This window comes from Euwallacea fornicatus, chromosome 13, assembly GCF_040115645.1.
Source record: "Euwallacea fornicatus isolate EFF26 chromosome 13, ASM4011564v1, whole genome shotgun sequence".
Lineage (NCBI taxonomy): Eukaryota > Metazoa > Arthropoda > Insecta > Coleoptera > Curculionidae > Euwallacea > Euwallacea fornicatus.
In genome coordinates, this window is record NC_089553.1 from 4,249,245 (window position 1) to 4,270,367 (window position 21,123).

At 37.8% G+C, this 21,123-nt stretch overlaps 2 protein-coding genes and 1 non-coding gene across 3 annotated transcripts in view; 1 reads left to right on the plus strand and 2 right to left on the minus strand.

The window, feature by feature from the left end:
* Positions 1 to 21,123, minus strand: part of LOC136343174 (leucine-rich repeat-containing protein 27-like) — a 77,238-nt gene that overhangs the window by 4,878 nt on the left and 51,237 nt on the right. The gene's annotated exons all lie outside the window — the stretch shown is intronic.
* On the plus strand, positions 2,427 to 2,500 carry TRNAN-GUU (transfer RNA asparagine (anticodon GUU)). Its single transcript has one exon. It is a non-coding gene; the product is annotated as a tRNA-Asn (tRNA).
* On the minus strand, positions 10,166 to 10,855 carry LOC136343054 (zinc finger protein 436-like). The gene is made up of 2 exons (XM_066289423.1): positions 10,565 to 10,855; positions 10,166 to 10,488 (listed from the first exon to the last, which is right to left on the minus strand). Exons 1-2 carry the CDS (start codon positions 10,833 to 10,835, stop codon positions 10,217 to 10,219), a joined length of 543 nt encoding a protein of 180 aa, XP_066145520.1. The 5' UTR covers positions 10,836 to 10,855; the 3' UTR covers positions 10,166 to 10,216.

The window sequence follows — 21,123 nt, forward strand, 5'->3', positions numbered from 1 at the left end:
GGGGTAAATGGGCAAAAAAGGGTGCAGAAAAATTTATCGGAAGAAAATATTGAAATTTAAAATTATCGAATTGAAACGAACAAATCATCGTTTTGAAATTAACGTTTTTGAGAGCGTTTTGTTACGTGAAAAATAAAAACAACAGCCAAACAAATGACTAAACGTATTTTACGGCTTTTTTAAATTGCAATTTCTCCAAAGAGACTTATCCGATTTTATTTATTCACTTCAATTTCACTAAAACTTCAGTAAAAATAATTTTAAAAAACTTTAGCGTATCGGAAAAAATTTCTAGAGATATTGACTTCTGAGATGATGGCCATAAAAGCCGATTAAAATGCGGTTAATACTGCAGAAATTTTCGTCTTTTATTGTTTAATTACACCCTGTATGGTGGCTTTGAACCGTGGTAATTTTGATATGCGGCATTTCGTTCAACAGTGAGAAGATCTTCCACGCGCCGACACTGAAGTTAAAAACACCAAAAAATTTGGTACTTTTTCATTTATTCATCATCACAATTCTCGAAAATCACGCAACTTCATGTAAGTTGTGTTCTCTCTTCGCTTCTTTGGTTGCGGTTTTCTATCTTTTATGTGCATTCTTTGTAGCCAATATAAGCACAAGAGAGCACGCAGAATGGCCCTTTTGTGACCCTCAATAAAAGTGAGCCATTTTAAATGAAATTGACTGATTTATAGCGAAATAATATGAGAACATATTCTGTGTGGTCCTGATAGTTCCAAATTCCACCAAATGCATGCAATGGACATAAATACTGAACTGTCAGTGACACTTTTGTGGTCTAATGAAATCTTGATCGTGTGTGAATCGTTTCGGGTGAATGGATCTGTGCAGGGTGTCCCAAAAATATATCAACAAACTTCAAGAGATGGTGGGAGACGCCAGTACCAACTGTTTTTTCTTTAATAAACTTATGCCCGCAAAATAAAATAAAAATACATTAATTCCTCTTTTGGAGAACTTGCCGATATCCTCCATTGATCGAAAGAGGAGGTATTGTAGCTTGGCTCGCGCGTTCTCCTCATCTTAGCACCCTGGATTTTTTTCTTTGTGGTTATCTCATTCTCTGATCTACAAAATAACTATTCGTGATCAGGAAAGACTCTCAACAAGTATAATGGCCAGTTGTAGACATTTAGAAGCTATTCCCGGATATTCCATAGGGTGCGCGAGACAATGAACCGGCGGTGCAATATTTGGGCTGAAGCAAATGGTCAACATTTTGAATTATTGCTCTATACCATTGTTTATGTATCAATAACGCAATGTTTAACACGAACAAAAAGTGATTATAATGACCAAAACTGTATTATCTTCTTTCTTCTCAAACGGCTCATTAGGGAGCACATGCTCATTCAAGAAGAAAAGTTTCTATCGATCTCTTTCACTACCCCTTTAAGTTTGTTGATATAGTTTTGGGACACCTCGTATTTCTTAATTGGGATGGAGTTGTTTATAAAAATAGCGGTGACTTGTAATATGTACGATCATATTTTTGGCCAATAAAATTTAATCAAAAAATGCTATTAAAAAAACTGAAGAAAATGCAAAAATTCAAAAAAGTTGTAAATTATGCTTGACAGTTTTTGAGGAACGCTTGAGCCATTATTAAGAACAATTAACTATTTCTGAATTTCTGAGCTTTCATCGACACTTATCGTTAATAATACTCATTTCCGTTTAAGATACTTATGTGTTCAGTATAAACTTAGTCTTCCTCAACCCCAATCAGGCAACGAAGTGGAACTGAGACAATTATGTTATAACCAATGCAAATTCTCTTTAAAGTTAGAGAAGGTACTTTAAACATAATTTCAGCTGCAAACATAAATTTGAGCAAATCTGCATAAATCACAGGATGTCTCTGTGAAAAGGGTCCCGCACCATGCGTTTCCTCCACTAACTCGGGACGCTTCCTCTGACAAGATATTTAGCAAACTCCACGGGATGCCCCATCGCCCTTTGTCATTTTAACCACAATACTCACCCCAGAAAATGTTGCTTTATTACGTTACCAATATCCATTTCCAACTTTTGCCGATAGGGATAGATGTTGGTTGCATTGTGCAATAATGGAATTAGGAAGTATCCGAATTTCGAGGGTAATGGTTTTCGGTCAGGATGATGATACGTGTGGGGTCGATAAAAAGAAATCAATTTGTATTATTCTCCATGGCTTTGTAAGTGAAGATGAAGGTAATAGAAAGGTTGACGCATATGGGAATGCAGGTCCAAGTATCACCGAGACAAACACCCATTAGAACGACGTGTAAGAAAGGTTATGGTGCGCTACTTCAATTAATCGCATAACTAAGGACATGATTGAAATGTTTGCGGATTCTTCGGTGATTAACACAATTAGTTTCTAATTCAAAAGAATGGTTGAAGAATCCGTAACTAAAGCCTCCGTGGCGCAATCGGATAGCGCGTTCGGCTGTTAACCGAAAGGTTGGTGGTTCGACCCCACCCGGGGGCGGAATTTTTTGGACGAAGAAATTAATAATTAATGATAATAATAAAGAGAGAAGAATCAAAATTTTTTTTTTATTTATTTGATCAATAAATCACAAATTGTCATCAACATTTCAATAGCTCAGGATCAACTGTGATGTTAGAGTAGTGGGAGGGGAGAGCAAGAAACTCAAACCTTTTTTTGAATTTTAAAATTTTTTGTATAAGATAATATTTAAGTACGTGGTCAAACTCCACGGGGTGATTCTTTGAGTGATTCTAAGACGACAAGCTTATAAACACATAGATCTGGTAATGCTTCATTTTCAAGATACAGGGTGTCAAACTTCTTTTTGTTTAAGCGTTATTAAAAAAAACCCAAACAACGAGAAGGCGCAAACTAATTTGATGTTGAATCATGGTGGCAGTTTGTAACGCAGTATAAAGAAATTTTTTAAGCTGAAAATTGTCTCCACTTGGTACATAGGCGTGCGCAGAGGTTACGCCAGAAATTTAAGAAAAATCAAACAAGAAAAACGCTCTAATAAAACTACGCTTAAACAAATTGTACGCATTTTTTTAAATTAAAAAAAAACATTTAACAAGTAACACGAAAGTTACAACAGTTACCGAAAATGCCCACTTTTAACTTCGATGCAAGCATCAGCTCGTTTTATATTGATTGCCGGACACGTTGAAATATTCCCGGCGTATATCTTATCTGATTACATGAATCCCGTATCCGTTGGATTAATTTTTCTTCAGTGTTGGCCAGAGTTTTATAAACGAAGGGCTTTACATGCACCGAAAAGAAAAAATCTAATGGATTTAGATCCGGCGATCCGGAAGGCTGTAGCTACTCCCAATGCGGAAAAAATATACAAGTTTCAAAAAGGTCAGTGGTGCTTAAGTGACAATAATAACCATAAATGATAATGCCACATGTCAATAAAAGCGGCTAAAGGGGTGTTGAGACTTTTACAAAAAAATAAATAAATAAATTTAAAAAAAGTTTGGCGCCCTGTATTTTAAAGGCGAAGCATTACGGGTCCCGTGTTTTTTAAATAAAATTTTCGTCTTATAATGACTCAAAGAATCACCCCTCGAAGTTTGGCCACGTACTTAAATAACGCCCTGTATTTAATTAATTTTCTCATATGTTATACAGGGTCATTCACGCTACGCGGCACGGAATATCGTGGCCAAAATACGGGGCTCTCAATAGGTTTTGCCTTTGGACTATGTGGGGGTCTATTATGACCACTTTTAAAAATTATTTTCGTATTATACAGGGTGTCCCAAGAGCCCTAAGAGTATCAAAGTCGTGTTTTTTCAAATCGAACCCCTTGTATTTTATTATATTTTTGAATTCTTCCATTGAAATAAGTGTCTGTTTCAATAAGATTTACAATATCAAACACTTAAGGTTTTTGAATAATTAAAATTTTATCAAAATTTTACATAATTTTCATGTTTTAAACGCTTCAGAAGTATTTAAGTTATGTAAGTGTACTTTGCAGTGTAGTGTAACAATTGATCGTATTTTATATCCCAATCATGATAAGCTCGCTATATTATACAGGGTGTGCGAAAGTGAAAACCGATCAAGTAAGAGCTTATGGTGGCTGTAACTTCGTTGGTTTAAATGCAATGCCGTGTTTTCTAACCTGCCAGAATATGTAATTTTTAGTTACCCATCGAATGGTACTGGGACGTTCGCAGGTAAGTCTTCGCGTTTTTGCAGAATGCACTAAATAATTGCTCTTTGCACCATTTGGTGTGTTTCAGCTCGAAGTTCTAAATCACGTATCAACTATAATATATAGAACAAAAACAAAATAATTTAAATGATATAATAAATCATGAAATTTAAAATTTTATTGTTTTTTTTTTCTTTTTTGAAATCTATCGACGGGGAGACGGAAAAACTGAATTCCTTGTTACCTTTTTCGCTTTATTTCTACCTTTCCATTCAGCTTGATTAAAAAAGTTTCCTTCTAAACCGACATAACACGTCCTTTAGAGCAATACCTTCTAGGTATTGCATTCATTCTGTAATCAACCCCGAGCACTATACTGTATAAGTAAGATGCAAGCTTTTCATTTCCAAGTGCCCCGGTCTTTCTCGCTTTGACCTTTGTTGACACAAATATTTACCAAGAAAAAAGAGGCGAAACCAGATAATTAATCACACCTTTCGTAGCAGAAGAATCCCTTTGATGACAAAACTTTCGGGTTTCTAGTCGCAAAAGAATGACACGACTTAAGCAAAGTTACGGAACTGTTCATTGAACATTTTACAAATTCACTTCCTTCTAAATGCCGTTTAGAATCCCATTGAAAAGTCTTCAAAAGCCTTAGCCCACCCGCTGGCTTGTTTTGACTCCGAATTCGAAATCGGAAGCTAGGATCGATTATTGTCAACACCCTTATTGCGAAAACTTCAAGCTGTGAAGTAATGATTATTGTCCACTGTTGTCCAACTACTGCTTGACCGTTGGTGTGGACAGTCTAGTAAAATGACCGGGGTACTTTACTTCTTTTGTGTACAGGTTTTAATTGTTCGGGTAAATTTATGTGCCTCCCGAGTCAATTGTTAAGGATCGATTGTTTCGTTGGGCATGGGAAATGCTCCTGAGAAATTGGGTCGTTAGTCTATCGATTACGGGCGACATGCTTCCGGATCAATTCGATCTTAATATCAAGCCAGTTTAGGAGGAACGTTTGAGGGCGAAGTGAAATTTTTCGATAAAATCGTTATCAAGCGATATTCCACAAATCGATAAACGTCCCTAGAGAATCGCGACTCGAAGAAATCGATGTCGATAATTAAACGAAATGCGGGGTGTTGTTTAGGCAGAGGGCCAAACTGCCGGGGGCGATTCCTCGAGCGGGCCTGAGACGAAAAGTTTATATCAACATAGGTCCGGCAAGGCTCGTTTGTCAATATACGAGGTGTCAAAAAAAATGTAATAGCTCTTCGTTAAAATCTCATTAACGGTTTAGCCGATCTTGTTGATGTTTGACAGTGTCATTTATGGTCGTTACTGTTACTTGTGCACTATTGACTTCTATCTTTTTCAGTATTAAGCGCACTCGCGGCCACCCGGGTCGCCGGATTTAAATCCGTTTGATTTTTTCCTTTGGGGACGTACAAAGTCCTTCGTGTATAAAACTCCGGTGAACACTGAAAAAGAATTAATCCAGCGAATAGGGGGATTCATGCAATCAGCTAAGATATACGCGGGGAATATTTCAACGCATTCAGCAAGCGATGTTAAGACGAATTAGTGCTCGCGATGTTTTTCTTCTTGTGTTTGAGGTGTTTTTCTTCGTTTGATTTTTCTCAGATTTCCGGCGTTATCCCTGCGCCCGCCGCCAGCGAAGGGAAACAAATAATTTCTTCCTTAGAGGGTTCCTTAGTACCATATTAAAAACTTACGAGGTTCCCACGGCATATTAGTTTGCGTCTTTTTCTTTTTAGAAGCATTTTTTTTATATGTAAATGACTTTTTAAAAAGTTTTCCATCCCGCATCTTGCAAACGGAGCGTCACCGGACATGTAATCACGTAAATTTTTCGTCTTAGAACCACCCAAAGAATCGCCCCTCGAAGTTTGGTCAAGCAGTTTAAAACACCCCGCATAAAGCAAGGGGTTGTTCAATTGCTGAGTTTTTCGGAACGAACGAACTTTAGGAACAAATCCCTGAAATGAGTCTTCGGGATGAATCTTCGATGAGAGGTTTCTTCACAGATGAGTTTTCACCTCTTGCAGCGACAAAGAATTCAACATTTTCTTTGAGCGTGCCGCCAAAATTTCTGGTGGCACAATAAAATTGATTTTCAATGTGAGCCAAAGTGCGTTCTATGTGAGACATCTCATTCAGGCCCCTCAATAAGTTAAAACTACTGAAAAGCATTGACTGGAGGTGCACGCCCCCATTTGAAAAGACTTTTTGTTCGGTCCAAACAATCCTTCACAACTCGCACCTGAGTCCAACCTGCTATTAAAAAATTCTATTCATTTCGTGAGAAACCTTATGCAATCCATCTCTTTAAGACTTAAAAACATGAGAAAAAGGAAGTTTTGGCAATGGTTTTTACCCGGGTGACACGTTTCCAGATTGATGGAGGAATTATTAAGCCAAATCAAGTTTTTTTTTCCATTTGGAGGACGTATTTTTCTGAATATCTATTTTAACGAGAACGGTGTTTGACCCGATGTTAATGGGGCGCCATTGGCGGGAGTGAAATATTGAAAAGCTCCATACGTCCTTCCTCAGCTTAAGTTGACAAGCATGTCTGGCAGTTTAAATCCAAAGCAAATAAATTGGCGTCTATTTCATCTAACTTCAGTTTGTGGCGTAAATTATCAGACCCCGCAGCAAATGCTACGAGTAGCATATCTAATTACTTTTCGAAATGTGCTACAGTCGGCCACTATTAAATACACTTGCTAAACAAGGCTGTGTTAATTGAATGACATGTCCTGTCCAGTAAATGCAGGTTTGATTTATAAAGAGTACGCTTTTCAAAGGGGAACGTGAAATAGTGCAAACTAACCAAAAGCTACTCAAGCTTTATTGTCCTAAATCATAATATTAAAATGACAAAGCCGGGAGGTAATTACGTCTTTCTCTGAAGTGCTAGCGAACATTCGAAATTATTGCGTATTACATATTGTCCTGTCCGAAAGCGCTGCAATCCCGCTGACTTAGCTGCATAAAAAGCACAAGAATTTGCTCATAACGCGACATATAAATTGGAGCGGGTGACAAAATGAGGAGCCTCAGTACTTACCTTCTCCATATCAGCATAAAAGTTTTAAAGGAAACGTTAATTACAAAAATTTGAAAAAAAATATACGACAGTTTTCGCTGGTTAATGCAACAGTTCGCTCATTTAACGCGTAATTACCCAGCGGATTAATCAATCATAATTAATTAAGCGTAATTGATCGGCTAATTGCTTAATTTAATTTAATTGCGATTTTTTTTTCAAAGTTGGTAAACTTTCGTTCAACCTCTTCGTTTCTTTACGAATAGTTCATCTGGGCAATTATCGATTTGACCAAAGCATTTGCTAAAGAAAATTGTGTTCGAATGGCTTCCGACAAAAGTAAAGGCGCAAATTCATTTTTGCAAATCTCCGAAGCAACAACAATCTGCGGATACAAATTTAAATATTTTGATATCTGCGAAAACCCGATTACACATTTAACTCGATCCCATGCCGGCGCGGTTTTCAGATTTCCACCCTGAACATGGAACTGTCTAATTTTCAGTGTTCCTAATTAAACAAACACGTATTTGCATTTCAAGCTTAGAATTTCAAAATTTAAAGAGCTAATATGCCTCGACACAACATTGATATATTTCATTAATGCATTAACCCCGAAATCCACCCTGGCTTGAAAATATCCATTAAGTCCCTGATGGTTCTGGATCGTGGAACACGTGGGAAATTCTCGAGTGTCTTCAACATTTTAGCTTGGAAATCCTCATAAAATAAATGGCTACAAATTTTTGAATTAAACCCTGCAAAATTTAAATAATAATCTGCTCTGGAAATATTCAAATAATGCCTCAGCTTTATGGTAATGGCTGGAGAAAACATTTGAGTAATAATCTAACAATGAAATCCAACATCCTAACGACTTTAACCAGTGAAATTAGAGTAGGTAAAGAAAAAGACTAAATTGCCTCAAAGAAGTGGGTCTTGAGATTTGTCTTTGTCAAGATGACCCAGAATGAGGGATGAGTTGGGGTAATTAAGTGAAAGCTCTCCTTCGAAGGAACAAGTAGGTTTTAAAAGGGTTTATTTTTATTGCCTACTTAAATCCAGTGAAAGCGATATACTGGGTTGGAATAGAGAATAGGATTAATCTCGTAGATTTACTGTTAAAGCGATCCGAAACGCCTTTATAAGGGTTAAAAGTTAGAGAGAAAGGATACCACAAAATTGAAATAAAACGTAGACGAGCAATAGCGCGACTAAATTGTAAATTTTTATATATTATTTTATTTATATATTTTTTTGTCTTTTTTTTTTCATTTCTTTCCTTAAGGATTCGCCGCGAAAGCTGGAAAATTATTCACGTTTTTGAGGTAATATACAGAGCGTCCTCAAAATGATTAAAAACAAAAATACCAACTGCCTCCCTACAAAGTACATCTAGCGCAAGAACCTAATGAGGACCACTTCAACAGACGTTCGCAATTTTGCAAAGCTACGTCAGAATGAGTTCTAAATGAGCAACAGTTCCTTTTTAACGCACGCTCCTCAGACGAATACTCTTTCTTCTTGAGCGAAGCTGTGAATCCGGTTACTAGTCTGACGAGAATTACGCAGTTACCCACGAGTTCCACACACAATCGCATATTTGGGGGCAAATTTTGGTGACCGTCCGACGGGCCCATATTTTTTACAAGGTGCATTTGGCAGGGGTAACGCATCTTCAGTTACTGGAAGACGCCATTTCTCCGACATCAATGGAGACAATTGCAAACGATGACCGAGGAAAACTATTTTGTACTCCAGTGAGACGGGGCGGCGTCTCCTCACGCACCGAGTTTTCAGTATTTAGATCTAGCGTCTCCTGGGCGACGAATTGGAAGGAGAGAGCGCACGGCGGAGCCTCCGCTTTCTCCAGACTTAAGTCCGTTGGATTTCTTTCGATGACGCCACTTAAAAAATTAGGATCTACACGTCGAAACAACATCTTTGGACGACTTGCGGGAGCGAGGGTCGTCGGTGAAAGCGAGCAATTTCGCGGATGCCTCAAAAAATTCGACGGCGACTCCAATAAAATCTCTTCTAACGCATGGAGATCGCAGGTAGGCATTTTCAACATTTATTCAATTGATTTGTACTAACATCACCTTTATTTACAAAACTTAATCTCTATTGAGGATCCCAATATTTTTTGTTGCCGCACCGAAGCGAAACAGGTAAAATAACTGAACGTAAATAACTTAATTTGTCGAATCTTGGGGAAGCGGCCACTTTAGCTATGTCGGCAGCAGACTTGAAACTCGCGGGTCACAAATATCATTAAGTTACCTTCAAAATGAGGTGTCACTAGGTCTCCTTTTCCATTTAAAATTTTTGGCGTAAACGCCCTCCCGCTGAACGGGTTGCAGGTAGGGGGAGTTCAAATTAACCTAAAATGCTTCCCCCTCGGAAATAAATTTTACGTATCCCAACGGTTTTCCGCAATTTTTCATAACTGTTCAAAATTGCCCGTGTTGCTTTTTCAAACGGCCACCCTGTATATTTCATGATGTTATTTATTACCTACGCGTGAATGTTGCCGCATGACGAGAAGGTACCATCATCGTTGGATGAGAAGGACTGAAATGCTGCCATTTATTCTTCATTTTCATTCTCAAAAGTGGGCACGGTCCATGAAAATTTACGGTCTGGTCGTTTGAACGGGGTGCGTACATCTGGAACACTTTCGGGGAACAAAATACAACTAAAATTAGCGGTCATAAATTTTTTTTTTAATCAATAAATAAACTCCATCATATACAAATATACAATAAATATTTACAATTATAATTAATTTATAACTTAGTTCAGTTTGAGATTACAGTCTTTCTTCTCGAATGTTAAAATTCTCGACTATTTAATAACATTTTATTGAGCAAAATTATCAATTCTCCAAAAATATACAAAATATCATTGCAGCACACCTTTAAAGCATTTTTCTTCTAAAAGAAATACGACGAAACATGTTTCAGTACATCACAGGAAGGAAAGGATAACCGTTGGTCTGCCCTGAAGCCCACGCTTCGAAGGGCAGAACCACGGGCACGGCGTACAACCCTCTAGGTTGGAAATGCGTCCTCGAATGCTTTTTGAGATGGTCTTTCCTCCCAAATCTTTTCCCACAATGACTACAAGGATAAGGTCTCAGACCAGAATGTATCCTTTTGTGCCTTGTGAGCTCTTCGTTTCGAGTGAAAGTCTTACCACATTCCTTCTCATCACATTTGAATGGTCTCTCACCTAAAGAAGAGAAAAACCAATTTAATCCTTCAGGAATTGTATCGCAAAGGGGCAATTGGTTTGGAACTGAACTGACCTGTGTGTATCCTGATGTGCCCCTTTAACTGCCCATTATTGGAGAACCCAACGTCACAATGGGGACACTTGTACTTCTTCGGCCTTTGCTTCTTCGCAGCCAGCAGTTTGGCTTGCTGCTCTTGGTTTAAAACTCTAGCATATTCTTCGAATGCATAACCTTGGGCTAGAGATTCCAGAAGAAGAGGATCGTTCGGGGGAAGGCCTAGATGCTGAGCCAGGTTCGCTTGTAACATCATGTCTGCACTATACCGATCGTGCATGTAGTCCATCCCTAAAGGGGGTGTTGGTATGAACGTCTCTTGTAGGGGACTTTCTAGGGGTTTCGATTGAAGCAATGGAGGACTACAGGGCTTCTCGATCAAACTCTCACACTCCACACTCTCTTTTGCTTTGCACTTTGGCTCTTCATCTTGCGTAGTGGTGGAAACTGTAGAATCCTGAGCTACATCACCGCTACAATCCCAGGGCCTGAATATCCTGCCGCACTTATTCTCGCCTTGTTGCCGAGACTTGTAAGAGCACATTACATTCTTTGTAGTAAACATTATCTCACTAGTGCACTTGCCACTCTTGACTGCTCTTAACTAAACAAAACTTTAAAGAAGTTTTGGTATATACCCAACCCTCGAATTCGGTGGGCAGTCCCTGTGTGAAGTGGGGGTAACTCATAGTCTTAACAATACCATAACCCTCTTCTGTATCGTTTCATTATTGAATGAAATGGATATTTCGGGGGTTGAATGAATAGGGCCGGCATGGGGTGACTTTTTGGGGTGCCGGTTACCGACTTAAGAGGATTTGTGTTTGTTATGTAAGTGTTATGATTTTTTACGGTTGTCTTTTCCTTAATGCGGTTGAATTTAGTTGTAAGCTCATTGAAGGGGATCATAGCCCTTCGGGTACGTGTCATTTGAGGTACACTAAGTAGGTAAAGAGATGAATGAGTGTAGGTAAGTGGATTGGTTTGGTGGTTAAACAGATGATTGAGGTGTTGAAAAGTCTAGAGGAAGTTGTTGAATTGCCTGAGTTTCACGAGCGAGAACGATTGTTTGCATAAGTCAATATGAATTTTCAAAGCGTCATCTACCGCCAGCGAGAATCATCTATCGCTCAGTTTGTCATCAATTACTTAGTAAAAATATATTATATAAGATCAGTGGAATTAACCTGACTGCACAGTAATAGTTACATGGAAGAAGTTTTAATGAGCTTCGTTCACGTAGCGATTACTTTATTTCGCCACTTTAACGTGGCATAAAACTACCACCATGTGTGAGGTAATAAATACTTTTTAGAATACCTCTATTTTACTGAGTCTTGTTTTATTATTTAGCTCAATAAATATACCCTATAATTCGTGGATAAAAAATAATGACTGAGTTGCCGTTCATGCCGCCTTATGAATCACGTTTGGTCAGTTTAACACTAATAGCGGTTACTGATTCTAGTTCTGGTTCCCTTCTGAGTTACATATTACGCTTTCTGAATGACAGTTGACTTTTCTAAATTATCGGAAAGAGTGTAGATCTCTTTTATACACAGGGTGTTATTTAAGTGCGTGGCCAAACTTTGAAAGGAGTTTCTTTGAGTAGTTCTAAAAAGAACAGTTTACGTAAACGTAGGTCCAGTAACGTTTCGTTTTTGACATGCAGGCTGTTAAACTTAAAAAAAAATCGTAAAAATTTTACTAATACTTTAGCCGATTTCATTGAAATTTGGCAGTGCTACTTACGTTTATCATTGCTACTTACGTGCCACTAACTTTTTAAATACTTTCATATTTTTTCCGCATTAAGCACCGCCATGGCCCCCCAGTTCTCCGGATTTAAATCCGTCAGATTTTTTCCTTTGGGTGCTTACAAAGTCCGTCGTGTATAGAGTGTCGGACAACACTGAAGAAGAATTAATCCAACTGGGAACGTTTCAATGTGTCCGGTAATCGCTGTTAGAACGGGCTAATGTTTGCATTGAATTTACAGGCGGACATTTTCAGCGACAATTGTAAGTTTCCTGTCTCTTATGGTCAAATGTTTTCTCACTTACAAAAATGCGTACAATTCGTTTAAGTGCGATTTTAACAAATCGTTTTTCTTGTTTGACTTTTTTGAATTTTCGGCATTACCATTTCTAGCTTAAAAAAATCCTTTGGCACTAAATTAAAAACTATCAAGTTTCAACGCCATGTTAGTATGCGTCATCTAGTTGTTTATTCATTTTTTTATATCTAATAATTTTTGTTTAATGTTTGATGCCCTGTATCTTTAAAACGGGCCACGACGGGACCTATGTTCATTTAAACCATTCGTCTTGGGATCACTCAAAGAAGCGCTTGTTGGAATTTGGTCACGTACTCAAATAACACCCTGTGCATTACGGACAACTTAAATTGTTAGTTGAAAAGGGCGCGAAGGAAAAAAATATTGTTATCCTTTGTTGATAAGTTCGTAATGAAACGACCCGTATATTTGCAGGCAGGGTAATGGAGATGTGTGAGAGAGAGGGAGAGAGGTGGGCCCAGAGGTAACTCAATAACTAGTGTGTGCGAATTATTCGCATTTATAAATCGTGAATAGGGCATTTTTATAACATGTAACCATGGTAATTGTAATTCGATTTATGCACAGATTCAATGATGAAATCATCATGCATAAATGCAAATATTTCGGGAACACAGGTTTAAAGCAAATATCGCCATATTAGGTGTTTTTATAACAAAAAAAAGGTTCTCCCAAACTCACAAAAAGACGTGGGATATCTCGTTGCAAATTTCCCCAAATTTTTTCCTTTAAGCTCGCGATGTGCCGTTTTTGCCAGAATAAATTCGCTAGAAGTAATCTAAAGTTAGAGTCTATTTTAGAAACGTGGGATCATTTTAATATAGTCAAAATTAGAGAGTTTCAGGATGTTTTAAAAACCAATTAAGAGTCTCGAATGTTTTGCAAGCTGAATATTTTCCAGTGTTTTACGTCCATTTGCTCCAGTTTCTTCTTCGCATCTCGTATCGGAAGTCTTGAGTATCCAGGCGGATTATATCTTTCTTATAAATAGTCGAGCATTCATCTGAATTGATTATTTACCTTTCTCCCGAATTATACAGGATTTCATATCGGTTTTGAGACAATTTTACACACACAGCAGAAGTATGGCAGATGTACAAAAGCGATGTTCCAGATATACTCGCGGCTTCCCACGTTAAAACTTTTTTATCCAGATTTTGGTTCATTTTCTTGGAACGAACCGAATTCCTGGTGATTAATGATTCGGTGATGTGAGAATAATTTTGAGGTAGCAGTTCCATTTACTTATGTAAAAATTTCGAAATTTACTAACTTCGGACGTTTCCGCACGCAGGATGACGGGAAAGTGGTCGAGAGTCCTCGTCTTACATACATTGCGGTACCTCCATAAGTTTTATTTCCCGTGATGACGAAATTAATGAAATGATGAAGTGAAACATGATTAGAAGAAAACGTCCGAGTTTTCGGCAATGACTTGAAAGTAGGCGAAGTCTGGATTAATTGCTTAGGGCTGATGAAATTCGCTGAAAATTTGAGGATTTTGTTACTTTGTACAGTATTGTTGTGTCAAATGCCAACTCGTCTGCTTACACCATAATAATGAATTTTAGAAAGTTACGCGATCAGTCTTACTTAAAAAAGGAAAGAAAGAAAGTAACAAGAACCATATGCATTTCCCCGTATATTTTACCGTCGCACCGCAATGGTAAAATATTGACCCCAATCAGATGCGCAAAAATTGGTTTCAAATGTTTATGTTCTAAATTAAATTTTAGAAGTATAAAAAAGAGCGATTTTCAATCAAACTCCTGCGACATCTATAAAAAAACGAGCTTTTAGTTATAAAAAATGTCCGGGAAGCATTTAAAAGCGACTCGTTCCACGCCACTGGTTATTTTCCATTCCTTTATCCTCCCGTTGCTATTAGTTTGACCAATGGAAGTTCAGCGTGGTGGCCCTCTCTCCAATAATTCAGTATAAAAGCTTAAATGTCCATATATCACGTGGAAGACACAGTTACTCAATTACAGAGTTTACCGAAAAATTAATCATCCCTGTATTCTTTTTATCCCACCTCCGAGCTATTATATTCAATTTCGTTTGTCTCTTATTTATGTCTTGGCTTTTTCGGGTCAGTCGGGAATTTTTTGCGGGCCTAAAGCTCGCACGAGGGAGATGTGAAATTGTCGTTCCAATGTGTAGATGAAAAAGTCCCTTTTTGGCCAGTGTTATCTCGATAATTGAAAGAGAAAGATAAGTAATTTCGACTCAATATTTACCTCATCGTGTATGAAAATTTAATCTTAAAGCTCTACAGCATTCGGTGTATATCCCGAGCTGTAGAGCAAACTAATTTTACCGATGGCCTCAACTCTGAACCAAATTATCGATTCTATAGAACGTCCGAATAGATGGTACGAGTTTAATTCCAGAAGTGCCCGAGCTAATGTATATTTAAAGAAACGAAAAATTGGAAAATATTGCATTATTTCTTAGCATAGTGTCCTTTAAGACTGGCATACATTTCCAAGCGATGTTCGATGGCGTCAATTCCCTGTTCATGGTACGAAGCTTCGAATCGTTCAAAATAAACATCAACCTCACGCCCCATCTCGTCATTGTTGCCAAATTTCTTTCCATTGAGCCATTTTTTCAAGTTTGGAGACAGAAAATAATCTGAGAGGGCTAAATCTGGCGAATAGGACGGGCGAGGAAACCAAGTTGATTTGGGCCATGGGGATAACGGCGGTGGTGCGTGGTCTCGAAACAAGACTTTCTTATTCGCCAAATGCGGCTACTTTTGCTGATTTCTTCGCACAAACGCCGCAATAAATTTGTATACTATTTTCCGTTTATTGTTTTTTCCCTTAGGGAGATAATCGATAAAAATTATCTCACGTACATCCCAAAAATCCGACGCCGTTTCCGTTCCTGCAGATGGAACGGTTTTCGCCTTTTTTGGAGCCGATTCTCCCCTTTGAGTAAATTGTTTTGACTGCTTTTCGCCTCAGATGTGAAATGATGGATCTCTACAAGTGTTCACTGAAAACTACTTCAAAACGTGGACAAACCAACGTAGAGCCCTCAAACTGGAAACATAAGTTTTTTAAGGTTAAGTTTTTGTATTACAGGTAAATTTTTAATAAAAAGATCGCCACCTATACGCCAGGTTGCGTACTTCTGAGGCTATCCTCGTGAGCATCATTAACGCCCTGGATATCAAGGTCCAGGACGGGTGGTGGATTTAGAGGGAAAAATCAAGTACTTGTCCTTTCGGGAAAGTGCCAACGTTTGGATCTTTTTATTTAGGCTTGCTCAAGGGTAAAAATAGAAATTTACGACCCGGAGGATTTATAAATTTTGACGACATTTTTTGTATATTTTTAAATATTATGTTTTTTATTTAGCAATATTTTTATATGTTTTTATTAATTTCATATAATTTATGTTTTTTTATATCATACTCAATTTTTTTATGACGTGATTGTTCGATGGAATAAAACTGAAACAAAATTTTAATATCTCTAACACTGAATCCAAACACACGCCTAATCCCTTTGTCGATATATTCATATTCACTTACCGGAGAGCTCTAACAATATCATGGAAATAAAGATAAAAATAATGGCTGAAAAATTGTTTCGACGTAGCGCAAACACATTAAATATTTTAGAAAAGAAAAAGGCACGGCCAAAACGTCAATTTTTCTAAATATTTAATGCGTTTGCGCTCCATCGAAGTAATTTTCCTTCCATTGCTCCATTACAATTCTTTGACTGGAAATGTAGGAGTTTCCTTGTAAGTAATTATGGACATTTTTTCAATTATTGACGATGAACTTCCGCAAATATTTGCATTAAGCGAGTCATATGAGTGTTTGTAGTATACAGGGTGACGCACGCACTGACACAGAGCAGAGGCGCGCGGAGGAAGTACAAACGTGTCGAAGTCCCGCATGAAATTTGTTTCTCACGCCCACAATCCGTGAAATGTTATAGAGGGTGTTTCTTAATGTCGCGCTAACATTTCAGGGTGTGACGTACATAAAGATATACAAAAAAAGTTCATATGAACATGCATATGTCCGCCACGACTGGAATTTTTGGCTGCAGGTTCTTTTCCGACTTAATATTTTTAAATTTCTTAGAAGATACGTTAAATAGTAGTTTTAATTGTCGTGTGCGTTAATAGGACATAAAACCCCGCATTCTAATAAGAAAAGTAAATCTATTGTTCAACCAGTGGCGCCTCTGCATACACGTCTTTCAAAATTACTTACGAAAAAAAAATGGTACGACACTGACGTTTTTTCGTGGAAGTATTTTTGATGATTAGGTTGGCTAATCATAGATGGAAAGAGTCTCTCATGCTCCTCTCGTTAGACGAGCCGTTCGCGATCAAAACAATAAAACGCGTCTTAATTAACTTGTTCTTTATGAAACTCGATTGTAAGTTATTATTTTGCGTCAAATTCTATATATTTCAGGATTTATTATGAAAGTCCTATTCACGTAGGACTGACTAGTCCAACCGGAATAGTATTCCTTCGAAAAAATGTCAGTGGCATACTACTTCTTTCGTAAATGATCTCGGACGATGTGTGCGTCGCGACGTCACTGGTTGAGGAATAAAGTTACTTATCTTGTTAAAATATAAGGGTTTCATGCCGTATCAACCTACGCCAAAATTGAAAGCAGTTTTCAAAATATTTTCTAATAAATTTAAAAATAACGACTTGCAAGGAAAAGATTTTAACACTCTGTAGCTAAGGGTTTGAACAGTAGCGGACACATGTTCATATGAACTTTTCTTCATAAAATAACCGGAAGAATCAAATCCTGAAATCTTGCAACGGCATTAAGGAACGCCCTGAATGCAATTTTCTTATTGGCGCAATGAAACGCTTTCAAAAATGCAGAGAAAACCGTCACTGCATACAATCACTAGAGGATGATGCGTAGCGCAACGGACATAGAGCCGGTGCTTCTAGAGCATCTCTAAATCAGTAAATTTTCATATATATAATTTTTTTTTTTTAATTTTCTCGGTTCTGCGATGGCTGAGACGTTGGCCTCGGAAAATCTCTTAAAAATCGTACGTCTTTATGTCATTAACACCTGCAGTTGATAGAACTTGCGACTGGCAGGTCAACGAGGGATGGCTAGTGAGCTACCCTTGAAATTTCACGAATTTTATTAACCCTAATTTAATCGGCGATCTTGGTCTGCTAGGCGCACAGGAAATTTGGTTTGACATTTTTTCCATCATCGTCAGTTTTTCGAGAATCGTCGCCAGGTGGCGGCAGCTACGTCTACGACTTATCTAAGCGGTCGCATATACTTAAGTAACGTCTAATTTAATAACAATAGCAAAAAAATAGTAAATTATTATAAATTCACATAATTTTATTCGATTTAATCGGTTTCGACCGCTGTCACAAATATACTACTCATCATAAACATTACGTCTAGAATTAATGGATCAATTTCCATTAAAACCGATATGGGTATTTAGTTGTGCTAGCGGTACGACTGATCTGATTTCATATACATATAACGCCGTGTGTTACATGTACATATATATAGTGGGCCAATAACTATGTCACGTGTTCAATGTATTGGAAACGTATTTTCCAGCAAGACAATGCACGGCCGCATATTGCTCGCATATCTGTGGCTCATCTATAACGCAGTAATTTAATGTGCTTATTTGGCCTCCACGCTCTCCCGAACTTCCCCCTATAGAACACGTATGGGACATTACAGGAAGAAGAGTTACTATCCTGGAAAACCCATAACGTACCTTAGCAGAGTTACGAAATGCAATTCAAGTTTTCTGGGATACACTACCGCAACAGGAAATTGACCATTTACTTAGAAGCATGCCCAGAGGAGTTTCTGAGGGTGTAAATTCACAAGGTGGTTATGCACATTATTTGAATTTTAAAGACTTTATGGACTTCGGTTCACTCGCAAGTTGCATTATTTATTTTATACAGCGTTGTCGATGTACTATTTACAAAGTTTAAGCGGTACACTTATGAATGTTTATTCTTTCAAGTTCGCACCAGGAATGTTTATATTTTTAGCCTTCGGGAAAACTTTTAGATCGATGGCGAAACGTTGGCGCTTTCCTAAAAAGGAGAGCTTTTTGATTTTTCTGCCCCAAACCCACTACCCACCTCGTATATCCGAATAGACGTTTAATAAGGGCAATCTTGGTTGTTATTGTGCGTCCAGTCCGATCAATCATTCGTTTCTGGGTTTATAAAATTGTGATTCCACGTTTGCGGAAATGAGAACCTATTGTTGGAAATCAGAAAAAATAGGACAACCCAGACCCTCGATCACGAAGATTGACATAACGATTTTTATATGCTCAGCTATATTTGGAAATAAATTCATATCGCGTATGTCGCTCCTGACTATTATAATTTATTTATAATAAAAATAAAAAATGTAAGGAAATTCCGAAATCAGTTCAAACCTACGGAATTTGTTGTGTAAGCTATCGCACCGTTACGATCACCATCCATTTCGGTCCGATTAATATCTATGCGAATAACTGCTTCGCTCCTGATGAGAAATACCGAATGTTCTTGAAACCCTCTGCATTATAGAAATGTACTTACTTGCTCCATTCAATATTTTGAAATATATGATGGATTATGTTCGGCTTTAGACTCTTTTCTACATCGCTATACCCAAACGAATTTATCAACAACTCTTTTTCTGCGACCAGTCGATCTATCATGATCCGTCACGTTCTCCTTTTAAAACCTTTTGGTACATCGCTGAAACATTTCTAACTTAAAACAGTATTTTGGGTCACCTAATTCGAACAAATAGGGGTATCGGTATTTATTTTCTGAAAAAATGTGCTATACAGGCTGTCTCAGATTAAACCGCCTTCTACGGGGATCTCGCAGACCACAAGAGGTAGGAAGGTGGTTAAATTGGAGAAAAGTTGTGGTTTTCTGCGTCCTGCAAAAGTGTGTTTTCGAATTCAAAACAAATTCGACGTCCGCATTGCCACTTTTTCTCCTCTGCGACGTTGGATTTTTGGACTCGACGTTTCGTCTCTCCGAAACCTCATCAACTTCGTTTTTTTAATTGTCAACTAGTTTTAATTTACGCTCGGTAAATTCTACTTTTTTTTCGGAATTCAATGACATATCGCACTTACGATTTACGAAGTGGCTCAGTCGAAGAAATACCATTCGCCGTTTCGGATCATAACGTAACTTTTATTCGACATCACAAGCTGCTTTCAAGAACAATTTGTTTAGATCCGTCACTTGGTAAACAAGAGCATAAACACGCAAAATTGTTCAATATTATTTTTTATGTTCAAGTATTGTACTCTCCCTCTCCACGCATAAACAACGCCGGTTGACAATGTCTTCCATGGCATTATTTCAAACCTCCGAAGTTATCTTCCTTATTGCAAGTCGAACTTCAAACTTCAATTCGTTATTTCGAAAATCTTGGCAGTGTATTTAATTTTTAAGAAATCGCCGGAAGAAAAAGTCCATCGGTGTAAAATCGGGAGACCGCGGAGGCCAGTTTATGGAAGTAGGAATTCAGTGATTTTCTGATTTTTCGGACTAAACCATTTAATAAATTGTAAGTGTGACGTATTGTCGGGTTCAGAACGCAAGCAGAATTCGCCGAGCGTAAAATCAGATTTGTCGCTTACTTAAAAAAACAAATTTGATGATGGTTTCGAAGAACTGAAACGTCGGATCGAAAATTTAAAAACGCCGTCTTCCAGAGCAGAAAAAGTGGCGTTGAGAATGCGAAATTTATTTTAACACACGTTTAGAAACAAAATGAGAAAACGGTAAAAAAGAAATCGCGAAAATCGGCGCTTCTCAAAAAACTTCAGATCCGTTCGGAATTTTTCAAATTTGAAAATATCACTTTGCGGAATACAGAAAGGCGCAACGTTCCTCTTATTTAACCACCTCCTTATCTCTTATGGTTCACGACATCTCTGTAGAGTGCATTCTTATCCGGGACAGCCTGTATACGTTCCCAGTTTATTAAATAGCTTAAGTTATAAACTCATTAGAGTTGTTTCAAAATTAGGAGTGTTAAAGTTTTCTGCTTACACGATAACGCCATTATCATAAAAACTATCTAGCAATGTAACAAATTAGAAGCATCGGAGCTTGTACTCTATTTTGGCCTCGTTTGCACGAGAATTTAGAAGGGAAAAGTTTTCAAAACAGAAATTTCTTGTTCACGAAAATACATAAGTTTCGTTCGAAACTACTCCATATCAAGTGCAGAGGCAAAGCTAGTTGCTGGAATTAAACCTAGGAGCAGAAAACAGCATACGGCATTATTCACCCTGCACAAGGGGTCCAGAGCTTCCCCTTACAAACCCACAAACGATACACAAAAATGGCTTCCCACCGAAAAACAATAAATTCCCATTACTTCCGCTAGTATGAGATCGAACCGTCTCCATACTAATTTTTGAATCCGTTTAGACTAAATGCAATATACGATCATAAGAGACAGGGCCGTATTAA

Bases quoted from the DNA above. Each gene is read 5' to 3' on its own strand.
- LOC136343054 (XM_066289423.1), bottom strand. From the start codon at position 10,835: ATGGACTACATGCACGATCGGTATAGTGCAGACATGATGTTACAAGCG. The intron at 10,489-10,564 runs GTCAGTTCAGTT...TCTCTTCTTTAG, and splicing joins GCACATCAGGATACACACAG to GTGAGAGACCATTCAAATGT.